This window comes from Corella eumyota, chromosome 4 (assembly GCF_963082875.1).
Source record: "Corella eumyota chromosome 4, kaCorEumy4.1, whole genome shotgun sequence".
NCBI classification, from domain to species: Eukaryota; Metazoa; Chordata; class Ascidiacea; order Phlebobranchia; family Corellidae; genus Corella; species Corella eumyota.
The window spans coordinates 3,185,411-3,199,527 of record NC_137493.1 but is presented as its reverse complement, the minus strand read 5'-3'; the positions used below and the strand labels follow the sequence as shown (position 1 = coordinate 3,199,527).

Sequence of the window (14,117 nt, the reverse complement as noted above, 5' to 3'; positions counted from 1 at the left end):
CAGACGCGTTGTGATTGGTTACATGTGTTCTGTGTAGCTAAAAGTTTTAAAAATGGCGGCGCCCATAGCGAAGTGGTTTAGGGTTGGTAATTCAACCGGACCAATACCAAGGCCGAGACATGGACACAGGGCAGTTGCAATTAAAGAGTTAATGGTGATATTCGGAGGTGGTAACGAGGGAATAGTCGACGAACTTCATGTTTACAACACAGGTTTGTTTTTCGTTTAAAATTACAAAACAGGGTTTCCCATCAATGTAATAGTCTGTAAATTTGTTTGTTATCATGAATTTAGTTAATTTCTTTGTAATAAACCCAAAATAATTATTGCAAATGTTGGTTAATTATGTTAATATTGTTTTACTTTTATTCCTTTGCTTTCAAATAACATTTTTTTTCCAATATTAAATTTAAAATTGTTTAAATTTTTCATGTTAATGTTTTTTTTTATTTTTCAGCTACAAATCAATGGTTTATTCCTGCAGTAAGAGGTGATATACCTCCAGGTTGTGCAGCATATGGGTTTGTATGTGAGGGGACGAGGTTGTTAGTGTTTGGTGGAATGATAGAATATGGGAGATACTCAGACGATTTGTACGAATTGCAGGTACAATAAAGTTAAATTATGTTTTTTAAAAAAAAGGTATAATGATGTAACTATTGTCCGGTGTGTAAAGTGGGGCGGCGTGCACACACGAGATATTTTTTGGTGAAAAAAATGCATGCTCGAAATTAATGTTTTGCATGCCTGGTTCTTAAAAAAATTCTGACGGCTTGTACATTTTAGCCAAATTTTAGTAAACTTGCCAACATAAATCACATACCACGATTTTCCACGAAAATCGTGGTATTTTTTACACTTGCACGCAGGAGATCTTGTCGAAAATTGCCTACTTTTCAGACTCGACTATTGTGGTAGCATGTATACTGCAAAACTCAATTTCCATAAGCCAGTAAAAATTTCTATAATAATTCGCTTTAATTTAAAAACCTTATTTGGTTATCAACTACTTATTTAAATCCTAAACTTATTTAAATCCATTATTTTTTTTGGTCTTGTTATCATTAGTAAAATAAACTTAGGTCAATCTAAAATGGTTTAAAATGTTCAGGCGAGTAGATGGGAATGGAAGAAGTTGTCGCCACGTTCTCCTAACAACGGTCCGGCTCCTTGTGCACGACTAGGTCACAGTTTTACGTTAGTTGGAAGTAAAGTTTATTTGTTTGGTGGACTTGCCAATGATAGTGATGACCCAAAAACTAACATACCAAGGTGTGTAAAAAACTTTAGGTTTTGTATGTCTTGATTTAAAATTAGGTATTTAAAAACTGTTTCCGGTGGAATGTTGTTTTTAAAAATTGTTAAAATAGCAGCTGCAATTTATTATTATTTTTTTTTGTGATATATAAATTTATCCTCGATGTGGTAAGATTGATTGCACGCCTTAACACACAGTAACAACTGTTACCCCGACCAAGTCTTGAGTTGCTTGTGGCAGTTTGGGATATTACATATTATAATTCCACAATAATTATGCTGCTGATTAAGTGCTGGCTCAGCAGGAGTTTATTCTGTTTATAGCGCACTACAGCATAAAAGCAGTGAGAAATAAACCCACACCTCATGTAGCAAGTGTTCTTACCAGTACACCACGCTGCAAGTCTATTAAAATTATGTTGTTTTGGCACAGGTATTTAAATGATTTATATGCTTTGGAGCTTCGTAATAATACCGGAGTAGTGGGTTGGGACGTACCCCCCACTTATGGCCCCCCACCTCCACCCAGGGAATCTCATACAGCAGTTCCGTGGAAAGATACTGCGGGGCACGAAAGATTGATTGTGTACGGGGGCATGAACGGGTGTCGTTTAGGGGACCTTTGGATGCTAGATATAGGTAAAGACATTTTTTTTTACTTATTTAAACATTAAAATAATCATATAACTATTTAGTATGTGTTGTAAAGCTTTTTTTTGACTTTTAACTTTTTGTTCAACCATTTCGCCATGTTAAACTTTGACTCTTTATTTTTAGACGCCATGTCCTGGAATTGTCCAAAATTCAGCGGCCCCTCACCCTTACCCAGAAGTTTACACAGTGCAACTTGTATTGATGATAAAATGTATGTGTTTGGTGGCTGGGTTCCTTTATTAGGAGATGATATTAAGATTGCAGCTCATGAAAAAGAATGGAAATGTAGTGACACGCTAGCCAGATATAACTTGAAGACTTCAGCGTGGGAAATCATGTCTTTGGAGGTTAGTTTAGAAAACTTTATATCGAAAAAAATCAAAATTTATGTAAAAAAAATTAAAATATTTGCTTGTTTAATTATTTTTCATATTATTCTAAGCTAAAGAAAATATTTTGTAAAAATTGTCTGTTTTTCAGCTTACTTAAGGGTGTATGACACAATTTTATTAAAAAAATATATATTCATAGACTTATGATGATTCAGCACCACGTGCTCGAGCTGGTCACTCATCGGTTAATATTAATTCTCGTCTTTATCTTTGGAGTGGAAGGGATGGTTACAGGAAAGCGTGGAACAATCAAGTTTGCTGCAAGGATTTATGGTTTCTTGAAACAAGTATGTTAATAGTGTTTAATTTTTATAGGGCCTTTGATTACAGTAAACATATGCGACCCTTATTTTTTTTTTCGCTAGTTGATATAAATTTATTAAATTTTCTGTATATATATATGTATAAAGTTTTGTATTGTAATTTTTCATGTGTAAAAAATTTTAATTTTTGTTGTTGTAGAAAAACCACAGGCACCATCCAGAGTACAACTAGTTAGAGCATCAACTTTTACATTAGAAGTTTCTTGGGGATCTGTAGCTATTGCTGATGCTTATGTTCTTCAAATACAGAAATATGATATTGCTGGAAAACCTGCCCCAAAAGGTAGTTTTTGTTCGTTAATTGTCAGTGTCAATAATACAATTAAAAATTTTTTTTAACGAAATTGTTTTTTTTTAACGAAAATTGAAGCCTGATTAGATTTCGTTACTTAAATTAATTAATAAATAAACATATGTTTTTTGTTATTACTAGCTGCAGTTACTAAAGTGAGCACTGCCGTGTCAGCTGGCCAACTTTTAAACTCAGTACCAAGACTGACAACAGCAAGTGTGACTAACTCAAACATGAGTGGCATCGCGGCATTGGCCGCTGCCGCCGCAGCTACCCATAAGATACCAGCTAACAAAATGATGTAAGACTAATATTATATAACTTAATTATTTTCTTTTTAATGTCATTTCCATTTGTTAGAATTGTAATTACCAGCAGCATGGTGTAGTGGTAATAACACTTGCTACACCACCATGAGGTCGTGGGTTCAATCCCCACTGCTCTTATGCTGTAGCACCCTTGAAGAAGGCGCTATAAACGGTATGAACTCCTGCTGAGCTAGCACTTAATCAGCAGCATGATTACTGGGCAATTATCATCTTTATAATATCCCAAACTGCCACGGGCAACTCAAGACTGGGTCGGAGTAACTGATGTTATTCTATGTTTAGGTCGCGCATTCAACTTCCCGAATCGAGAATAAAAATATATATATAAAAAAAATTAAACTTATATATATATTTTTTAAATTTTTAGACACAGTCAGCCTTCCACTTACACACCAGCTCCTATTCAAGCCCCTAACCCAACATCAGTTACTATGGTAATTTTTTTGACATAATAAATAACTTTCAAAGTTAATATTTAAAAATGTTGTGTAAAGTTTTGAAGTTCGTTCATAATATTGTATTTATTTAAGGTTTAGTTGTAATAGTTATGGTCTTTGTAAATGATTTATAATTTTATTATTAATTTTGATTTTACTGTTTTGATTCAAAACACAATTATACTATAAAGTATTGGTTTTCAGGGTATTTATTGTTTAAATTTGTGCAAAACGATTGGTAAATAGTTTTAATGTTGAAATAACTAAATGGAATAATAATCTTAAAAATACGCGCTCCTTTTAATAGTTTGTAATTTTTAAATTAATTTTCAAGGTTTCGAAAGTTGCCCCACAATTAACTTTTGTAAGAACGTCAACATCACAACAACCTCGGCAACTTATCACCATGAAAAAGGGGGCAGGTAATCAGTTAATTGTAATTTTTAGGCAGCATGATGTTGTGATCAGAACACTTGGTTTCACTACGTGAGGTCGTCGGTTAATCTCAATGTGTTGTTATGCCCTTGGGTAAAGCGCTATAAACAGTATGGACTCCTGCTGAGCCAGCACCTAAACAGCAGCTTAAATATCGGGCAATTGTAAATTTATAGGTCCCAAACTGCTATAGGTAACTCGAGACTGGCTCGGGGTAACTTCTGTTTTAATATGTTTAGGTCATGAAGTCGACCTTTCCACATCGAGGATAAATAAAAAAAAATAATTAATTGTTTATTTTATATTTACATGATTTTAATTTCTAGAATTTACAGTTTTGTTTTTTTGCAATGTTTTGTGCTAAAACTTTTTATGCTTAGATTTTTTTGAAATTTTTTAGTAACAACTTTATTTGTTTAGGACCAGTAGCTCAAGTAGTTACCACAGTAATTGATGGGGTCACCAAAACTATTACACTTCTTAAAACTCCTATTACAACTGTTCCTAAGGTAAAAGTTAATTTTGTTACAAACTCTATTGCAGATTGATTGCCTTTTTCTTTTGATTACAGTATTTTTATATATTAAATTGTAATGTTTCTATTTATAACATTGTCATTTTTCTATACCTATGCCAATTTACCTCCATTGTTTATAATTACTCTGAAATTTTATCTTAAAAATAAGTCCTTGTTTGTCTTTATTTAAATTTTGTTACTAGGACTTAATTTTTTATAGTTGTTTTAATAGTTAGATTATATTTGCTGTAGCATTTTACATTAGTTTTATTTTTGACCTATGTAAACCTAACAAAAAATTGTAATAAAAACGGCCCAAATTTTGTTAAAAGGTTTTTTTTTATTATTTTTTATTACATTCAGGCTTCTGGGGGTTCTGTGATGAAACTTGTCTCCAGTGGAGGAGCCAACACATTAGCTCGTCCTATTTCAATTATGACATCACAATTGGGAGGTGTGTCATCACAGTCCAACATCTTAAAAACAATTCCGATTATAAACAAAAGTGGGACTACACAAGCTACAAAACTCGTGACATTAACTTCTGCATCTGGAGCAAAAATACTTGGTCCAAACTCACAAGTAAACTCATGCTTAATAAAATATAAACTAAGACTGTTCATGTAAAGTTATTGGTTAATTTTATTTTAAAATCAATATTTAATTATTTAAAGATTTATTTATGGTTACTTTAAATTATTTGTAATTTTAAGATGCAAATTTTTTATGATGTATATTTTTGTATTAGTATAAGGTTTAAGCAATTCATGTATTTTTAATTATTTCAAAAAATTTGAACAGGGCGTTAAGCTTATATCAGGAGTTCCAGGAATGCAGAGAATCATCATGAAACCGAGACCTGTTGTTACTGTTCCAACTGGTAAGCATCTACTACTTTTAACACTTGATTTTTTTTTTAATGTTTTAACACTTTTTGAATACATTTTTTCAGCAGTGTCAACTAATGTGAGTTCCAATGCTCAACCTGGTCAAAGCGATGTGAAAATAATTTCAACAATTCAGTCTTCGATTTTAACTACTACTAATACTACCTCCCAACTGTAAGTTAAAAATTATTTTTTGTTTAGAAAAAAAAAGCTTTAAATTATGTTTGTAATTATATTGCGCTTGGCTTTTTAAATTGCCAGCATCAAGATATATACTATCCGACCCCCTGCCCTCAATTCTATAAAATATTCTCAAAATACTTTTTGTTATATATATTTATTTAGTCTAATTTTAACAAAAATAATATTTAATTTAGTGTTGCTAGTTCTAACCCATCCACAACAACACCGACTGCATCAAATAATGCTCTAATAAATCCCGAAGTTAAAGATGCTGCAAAAGCCCCAGAAAATACTGAAACAAACACTGAAAATAAACTGTTAGCTAAGGCCTCTGAAAACGATTCAACAACACCAACTACAAAATCCCCTGATAAAGAATTGTCATTGGACAGCAAAAATACTGATAAAATTGAGAGTAAGACTTCAAAGATAGATTCTGCTGAACAAAACATAAAAGACAAAGAAGCTAGTGAAGATAAAAATACAGAGGAAACTGCTAAATCTGAGGAAGAAAAAAAGGAATCACAAGTTGGTGAGACTGCAATGGAGACGGATGAAAAAAAGTCAGATTTGATAAGGTATATTTCTAATTTTTGACCTGTATTTTACTAGCAGGCAAATTATTATTATGTTCGCACAAAATGTAAAATAAAACTTCAAAGGCAAAAATGGATCGAAAAATTAAATGAATATAGTGTAGAAGCATACTAAGTTTGTTTTTCTATGTATAATAACTTTATAAATAAAACCCATTTAATGTTTTAAACTTAGCGCAATGCCAGAATGCAAATCTCCACCACATGAGACGACGGTCACCAATCAGACAGATACTCCTGTTACTGCAACCTCTAACCTGGAACCCCAACAATCAACGACAACAACCACTTCATCTCTTGAAGGAGGAGCCATGTCCTCACAAACTTCACATCCGGGAGAATCAGAGATGAAACCTGAATCTTCATCTGATCCAAAGGAAAATGCTGATGATAAGCCGAGGTCGCTTACACCTTCTATTACTGAAACTCCAATGTAATATTTAAAATAATTTATTGAAGTTTATCTAAAAAAATTTTGGGTAAAATTGTTAAAAAACTATGGTATATTCAATGTTCCCTTGTTAACAACGGCTTTTGATACAAATTAGGCAAGTTAAAAATGTAAAAACATTTTTTTATTGGTTATCTGACTGGTTTTAATTGCTGCCAATTAGATTAAACCAAACTCTATGTAATTGGTAATTAAACTAACTTTTGTTTTATAGGGAGTGTAAATCTCCGCCCCATGAAACAACCATCACCAACCAGACAGATTCAACCAAAACTGTGTCATCTGGTGAAACATCTGACACACAAACCACCTCGGCAATCACCAATGTTGCTATGGCAACTGGTGCTGCAGAAGACATCACCTCAGCTCAGTCACCAACTATAACCGATGCTGGTACCACAACCAATGCTGCAGACAATAGTTTACAAACCACCCAACCTGTTACTGATAAAACACCAGACAATACACCAAGTACTTTACCAACTGATCAAAAACCAGTTGCTTCAGACACACCAGTAAGCATGGAGACTGACGAACTAGATAAAAAACCAGATGCAGAACCAGTAGCCAGTACACCAGCTAGTGATATTAAACCACCAACACCAACTGAAAATAAACCATCACAATTGCCAATAAAAGCAGAAAATCCAGCAACATTGGCACCATCTGAGAATACACCAACCACGGAAGAAAAACCAGTTGAAAACAAGGTCGAAAATTTATGGTACGATGTTGGTGTGGTAACAGCGACCTCTTTAACGGTGAACCATTATCTTCAAAAAGTTGAACCAACTGATCCAATTGATTTGGATGTTATCAATATTCCAGATAAGGTAATTACAATTTTTTAGACGATTTTATAAATATTTAAACTTAAAATTTTAATAAACAAAAAAATTTATATGTTTTTAATTAGGTTTGCCTATATTTTCTTAGGTAGTTTTTTTTTTCGTTAAGCATTTGGTTGAAATATTTTTTTAATTTTTAGAATGTCGGTCTTAAGAAAGTCTTCCTAGAACCTGGCACAGCTTACAAGTTCAGAGTGGCAGCAATTAATGAATGTGGACGTGGACCCTTCTCAGAAGTTTCAGCTTTCAAAACTTGTCTTCCCGGTTTTCCTGGCGCACCCTCTGCCATCAAAATCAGTAAAACTATCGAAGGTAAGGCTTTGAGAATAAAAAAATGGTTTTATTTTAAAATTATAGAGTGTCGACTAAACTTCTGATTATATAGAATTTTTTTGGAAATAGAAAATCTAATTTTTTAATTAAAATTTTTCAAGGTGCCTCCATATCTTGGGAACCGCCTGCAAGTACAAATGGAATTATTTTAGAGTATTCAGTTTATCTTGCTGTGAAAAGCTCTCATGTAAGACAAAACCCCGCTAACATGCAGTTTGTAAGGTAAGTGTAATAACTAAATTAGGTGATTTTTTATATTTTATAGAGTGTATTAATGTGATTAAAAAACAACTGGTTTATTGCCTCACTGCATACTACATTTTAACTTATTATTAAATCAGTTTGCAATCATTTAATTTCAATAATGTAGTTGTTACAAATATTTGCTTACTATAATGTTTTCTGTGCACAACAACCAGCAGTTTTTAAATTTTAAAGGCTTATGAATTGAACACTTACAAATATTTTATTTAATTTACCTTATGTAAATTTATGGCAGCGTGGTGTAAAGGTAAGAACACTTGCTACACCACACATGGGGTCGTGGATTCAATCCTCACTGACCTCATGCTGTAGCGCTCTTGAGTAAGGCACTATAAATGGTATGAACTTCTGCTGAGCCAGCATTTAATCAGTAGCATAATTATCTGGCAATTATAATCTATAATATCCCAAACTGCCACAGGCAACTCGAGACTGGGTCGGAGTAACTGATGTTACTCTATGTTTAAGTCACACATTCGACTTTCCAACATTGAGGATAGAGATATATACAAAAAAAAATATATAGATAATTAAACACACACTTTAACCAATACATAATTTATAAACCTGTAACAATAAGTTACTTGTGTCGTCCTACTTACGGATTTTAGCCATTTAATTTGATTTTCAGGGTATATTTGGGCCAGTTACCTAAATGTGTGGTTCCACATTCTCATTTGAGTTCCGCCCATATTGATTGTACAACTAAACCTGCCATTATATTCCGTATAGCAGCTAAAAATCAAAAGGGTTACGGCCCTGCTACTCAAGTCAGATGGCTACAAGGTAATTTCAAATTAAATGTTTTTTCAAAAAAGTTAGTTAGTTGTATTTAATATTTTAACTATCCAAATTTGGACTAAATTTGGACCTTGTGCCATGTTTAAATTGGTTCGTTTATAAATAAAGTGTTCTTTTTTTATTATAATCTTAAATTTTTTTTTTAAATTTATGAATTTTTTTTATTGTTTATTTAGATGCATCTAAAGTGGATACACAACGACAGGCATTTAAACGAAGTGCAATTGCTGAAGGGTAAATTAAAAGGAATATATATATATATATATATAACTTTAACTTTAATAATTAAAATGCTTATGTGTACTTGATTTTTCATTTAAAATAATAATTTTATATTTATGGAACAGAAATTCGTCATCAAAAAAAGGAAAATTTGAAGGTTGAAAAGAGATTATTTGAAATCGAGAAGCAGTAGATTTAAAACACCAGACAGATGGTCAATTTTGTGTACCAAAAAAGTACCATATAAACAATTGGTTTGTTTACAACAATGGTCACATTGTTATTTATATATCTTGTCGATCAGGGCTTTTAATGTCATGTAAATATTTTTTCAAATTTTCTATAAAAATCTTATTTAGTTGGATTGTTGTTTATCAGTTTTTGTTTTTTTTATTGGCAATGTTTAAAAATTTTTTCACAAAAAAAAAAAATTTTAATAAATTGGAAATAAATTATAATATTGTGAACTATATAGTAAGACAAACATATTAAATCTAATTATTATACTGAATTTTATATTCTTCAAACGCGTTATTTTAGTATGTAACTAATGCCCTATGTGTGTACTGCCAATAGGAACAGTTAATTGTTAATCTGAATTCGTCGTAGATTTTTATTTTTGTTTCTTGTACAAATTTCTTCTATTCGTCGAGTTATGTTTTAAATAGTTGGATTTAAAGTCAATTCTATTTTTTTTTGTTGTCGCATTTTTGAAGTTGCTGGACGTTTCGCAGTGGTCATGTGACTTAAAATTTAAAGTGTACAGAAATGTTCAATTTTTTTTTGGTTTGTTGTTTGTGCAGATTTGCAATAAACAGTTACAACAACTTTGGTTTAAATGATTTTTTATAATAAACAGGTAAAGGTTGAATAATATAATGTGCCTTACGTGCAATTTAGAAAGGAAAAATTATTACATTTAAGATTATATAACGTAGCTACCCACAGTTCCGAAATTTTTTTTTTATGTCTTCCATTGCAGAACTTTTGATTGTGTTTCCAAAACCTAAAGGCTAATATTTTTTTTAACAATAAAAACTAAACAAAAGACATTATGTTTTTTGTAGCGTGTTTTATTTAAATAATATATCTAAAAGTTTAACAATAAATGGACGAACGTACGATGCGGTTAAAATGTTAAATTAAAAGGCGACGTTTAGCTCAAGTTTGCATTTTATAGAACAAGTATATCTAAACAAAAATTATTCACAATAAAATGCTTTATAATTTATATACCGAGTATACACAAACTTATTATAGCGGCTTAAAATCAAAGTCTTTTTAAAATCTTAAAAAACGAATTTCTAGCAAATTTATTATATTAAGTCACGTGACCTAAATCACTTATAATCTGCGAGGAGCAACAAAAGGCCGAGAAATTTGTAGAGAAAAACGCGTTTTGTGCTTCTAGCTGGGCATGGCCTTCCTGACCAAAGTGTAAGAAGAAATTTTTCTTCATTACAAAAATAAAGTCGTACTGTAAGTTTGAATTGTAAATATTATTATTTTTTAGAGAACCTAACATTTTAACTTTAGTTTTTTTATTGTAAGTATTGATAACTTAATGTTTTTGCGTACATTGATATTATGTTTTAATAATATAGTTTACATAGAATTAAGTTGTTAATATAAGATTAATAAACAGATTAGACAGTTAAAGCTGATATATGTTATAATTATTTTATGGTTAGATAGCTGGATAGCCAGACAGTTTAAAAATTAACAATTATAACTATAAGATCAGCTACCTTTTTAATTTTTTTTTCTGTATTTTGGTATTGCATATTCAAGTCTTTTTTAAAAAAATAATTAACTGGCTAATTAAAAGTTTATATACTTTTTGTACGTTTATGATTACAAAGATCGGTCTGTCGGTACGAAAGAAAGTTGCGTTAACTGGATGTTTTTTTCCTATCTTATTAACTTACTAATTTAAAGTTTATTTTCAAAATGTTAAATGACCAAATACAGGATCATAGGCTATACGGCTTTAAAGCAAATTCCGTTTATGGCCTCATAGCCACACAATTTAGTTATACGCGTTGAACTAATTATCTACGCATGCGTAATCTACGAAATGCTGTATAAAATAAAAAACAATTAATCGATTGGTTTTTAGTTTGTAAATTACATTCTAATTTTGGGTGGTATTAACTAAGTTTTTTAAATTAAAAAAACAATTTAGTAATTAAATTTTTCTTATTGACAGAAAATTTAAGTTAAAAATAAGAGTATCCAAATTTTGTCAAACTCAAAAGCAAAATGGCTTTCAATGGAACGGGATGCTACGAAACGGCGGCCGGGTTCGCGCGACCTCATCTCCCGTACGATATCAAAGAATCGCCGATGTCCCGAGACATTTTGTCTAGTCAATCGTACACTACATTTACCCCAACCCCTATGATAACTGATGACCATAACCAACCCAATATAAACACAAATAACTCATTTCTACGCAGCCCTATTGACCCAAGTTCGATTTCACCTTGGAATGGTAATGTTAATCACTTTTCAGGGTCGCATCAATATAAATACCAATACCCAGATCATCTTTCATCGTGGCAAAGCCCGACTTCACTCAACTTTAACCTTCCAATGGCATTCCCACATGCACTATCAACTACCCAGCCACCATTCTTTCCGTACGGTCATTTTCACCACCCACAAGCCGAGATGAGACAAGAGTTGACCTGCAAATGGACGAGGCCGCTTATAACAATGTTCGACAATACAGAGTCGGAGTTTGAACTTAAGTCTATGATGTCGCTATCCCGCCAAGGCGAGCCATGCAACTTAGTCTTTCACAGCATGCTCGATCTTGTCACACACGTCAGTCAACATCACGTCGGAGGACCTGAGCATACGGACCATACTTGCTACTGGCAGGACTGCTCCCGCGAAGGCAAGACATTTAAGGCAAAATACAAACTTATAAATCATATTCGAGTGCATACCGGAGAGAAGCCGTTCCAATGTCCTTACCCCGGTTGTGGAAAAGTTTTTGCGCGCAGTGAGAATTTAAAAATTCACAAACGAACTCATACAGGTAAGTTCAAATTTAATAAACTAGAAAGCTTTTTTTGTTAAATTTGCCAAATTTTTTTTTATGCATGAATACAAAATAACGAATTATTTTGCATAAAATTTCTATTTTAACACATTTTTTGTTTACTTTTAAGGTGAGAAGCCATTTTGTTGCGAATTTTCTGGTTGTAATCGGAGATTCGCCAACAGTTCTGACAGAAAAAAACACACCCATGTTCATACAACAGACAAGCCTTATTTATGCAAGGTAGGGTTATCAAATTTTTCTTGTTACATTAAACACTATGTTTCTGTGTTGTTTATTAATATTTAATAATGTTTGATTGTCAATCAAATCTTATTAATTTACGACGACTTGGCTATTGTTTCGTATTGACTTAAAATTAGTTCTTCAAACTGCAATATTCTTCGTTGCGTATTTTTAATAACATCCCGCTGCGTTACGGCCTCCGATGACATTATCAGCCGTAATAAAAATTTAAAAACTTGCTGCCTCCATTGTTTTGGAAATATAAATAGTTATATTTTACAATATCTCGTCTTTTTAATAAATGCTTTTATATTCCTATTATTTTTTTTATATTTTCTTAAGAGAATATTTTTTGATCTTTTTTTTGGATAAGGTTGTAATACTTAGGCGTAGGGCGCATAGTGTGGCGTTGGTGCCTCTCAAACCCGAAACTTTTCGGCTCGTAGTCCGACGCAATATATAATAAAGCATAGTGGACGATTATGTTTGGCAAATTTATATGCCTGCAAAAAAAAATAAAACTGCATTTTGTGGTGCGCGGCTAAATTATCGCAGGCAAAATTAGTTAAAGGTTCCAACTGTAATACGACTACTCATATCTTAATACGACAATTTCTATTCCGACTGTAAGCGACTGTTTAACTAAAAATGAATTTTGTTAACAGGTTACTGGTTGCGACAAGAGTTACACTCATCCAAGTTCTTTAAGAAAACACATCAAGGTACATGAAGCTCAAGGTGACATTATTTGTTCCTCCGATATTGACGTCAGCGCACCGATGACGTCACCAGCATTGAGCGTGACGTCAGACGGAAATAACAACAATTTGTGTAAAGAGATAATTCCGATCTCTGAGTGTTTGCCCGTAGGAACAGGACTTGATCCAATACTACAGAAGGTAGATATGTCGCCTGCTTCTTCAAAGTCGAGCAAGAGTTTGTCGCCATCACCTACGTCATCAGTTGGCGAGGAGAATCATTATATTCCTCCGCCAGCAGTTTCTTCATATATATTCGGGGATAACGTTAACCCCGCGATTTACAATGTTAAAAGTGAAGACCCGTATTATAATTCTTCGTACAACGGAGCATGGCAGTTCTACGACAACAGCCCGCCATCTTGTACAAATGACAACTCCCTTACCTGTATGCCTCAGCGTTCTTTCTTACCGTCTTTAGCTACAAACGAGTCGCCTTATTATTTTCAACAACATCCTCCTTATTATCCCACCAATGTCACATCACGACACATACCCACTGCACCTTCTTCACCGAATTACATTTCTTTTAGTAACCAACATAATGTAAATAACACGACACATCAAATTCCAACCGAGCAAGTATTTTAATCATTTCTTGAAGATTTGATTTTTTGCACGGGCATTTACTTTTTCACTATTTTTTTTGTATTTGACATTATCATAATTTGCATATATTAAAGTTGCTTAAAATTTGTTTTAATATTAAACAGTTGGGGGCATTTTTAAAGGTAACATTACTCTTGTGGTACTTAACAGTTTGATAAAACACTAGCACTAGTTTCAAAAATTGCTGTGCCTTTTCAGTTTTATTGTATTTTTTTTTTCTCACTTTTTTTATTT

The 14,117-nt window shown here is 32.4% G+C and overlaps 2 protein-coding genes across 4 annotated transcripts; both read left to right on the top strand.

The window, feature by feature from the left end:
• The first annotated feature begins 10 nt into the window (after positions 1-10).
• On the top strand, positions 11-10,036 carry LOC145749428 (host cell factor 2-like). Of its 3 annotated transcripts, none has more exons than XM_082565190.1 (22): positions 11-212; positions 458-606; positions 1,112-1,272; positions 1,691-1,896; positions 2,035-2,258; positions 2,443-2,590; positions 2,766-2,909; positions 3,060-3,219; positions 3,615-3,681; positions 4,019-4,106; positions 4,540-4,628; positions 5,000-5,218; positions 5,438-5,516; positions 5,592-5,697; positions 5,901-6,284; positions 6,478-6,735; positions 6,968-7,586; positions 7,742-7,913; positions 8,036-8,156; positions 8,830-8,984; positions 9,176-9,233; positions 9,347-10,036. In XM_082565190.1, exons 1-22 carry the CDS (start codon positions 53-55, stop codon positions 9,381-9,383), a joined length of 3,804 nt encoding a protein of 1,267 aa, XP_082421316.1. In that variant the 5' UTR covers positions 11-52; the 3' UTR covers positions 9,384-10,036. The 3 variants fall into 3 exon arrangements, with proteins under 3 accessions (XP_082421316.1, XP_082421317.1, XP_082421315.1); XM_082565191.1 differs by having other exon boundaries at positions 5,589-5,697; positions 6,478-6,702; XM_082565189.1 differs by having other exon boundaries at positions 5,589-5,697.
• A 1,445-nt stretch (positions 10,037-11,481) lies between these two features.
• Positions 11,482-13,865, top strand: LOC145749829 (uncharacterized). The gene is made up of 3 exons (XM_082565694.1): positions 11,482-12,267; positions 12,401-12,513; positions 13,182-13,865. Exons 1-3 carry the CDS (start codon positions 11,484-11,486, stop codon positions 13,863-13,865), a joined length of 1,581 nt encoding a protein of 526 aa, XP_082421820.1. The 5' UTR covers positions 11,482-11,483.
• Positions 13,866-14,117: the final 252 nt, after the last annotated feature.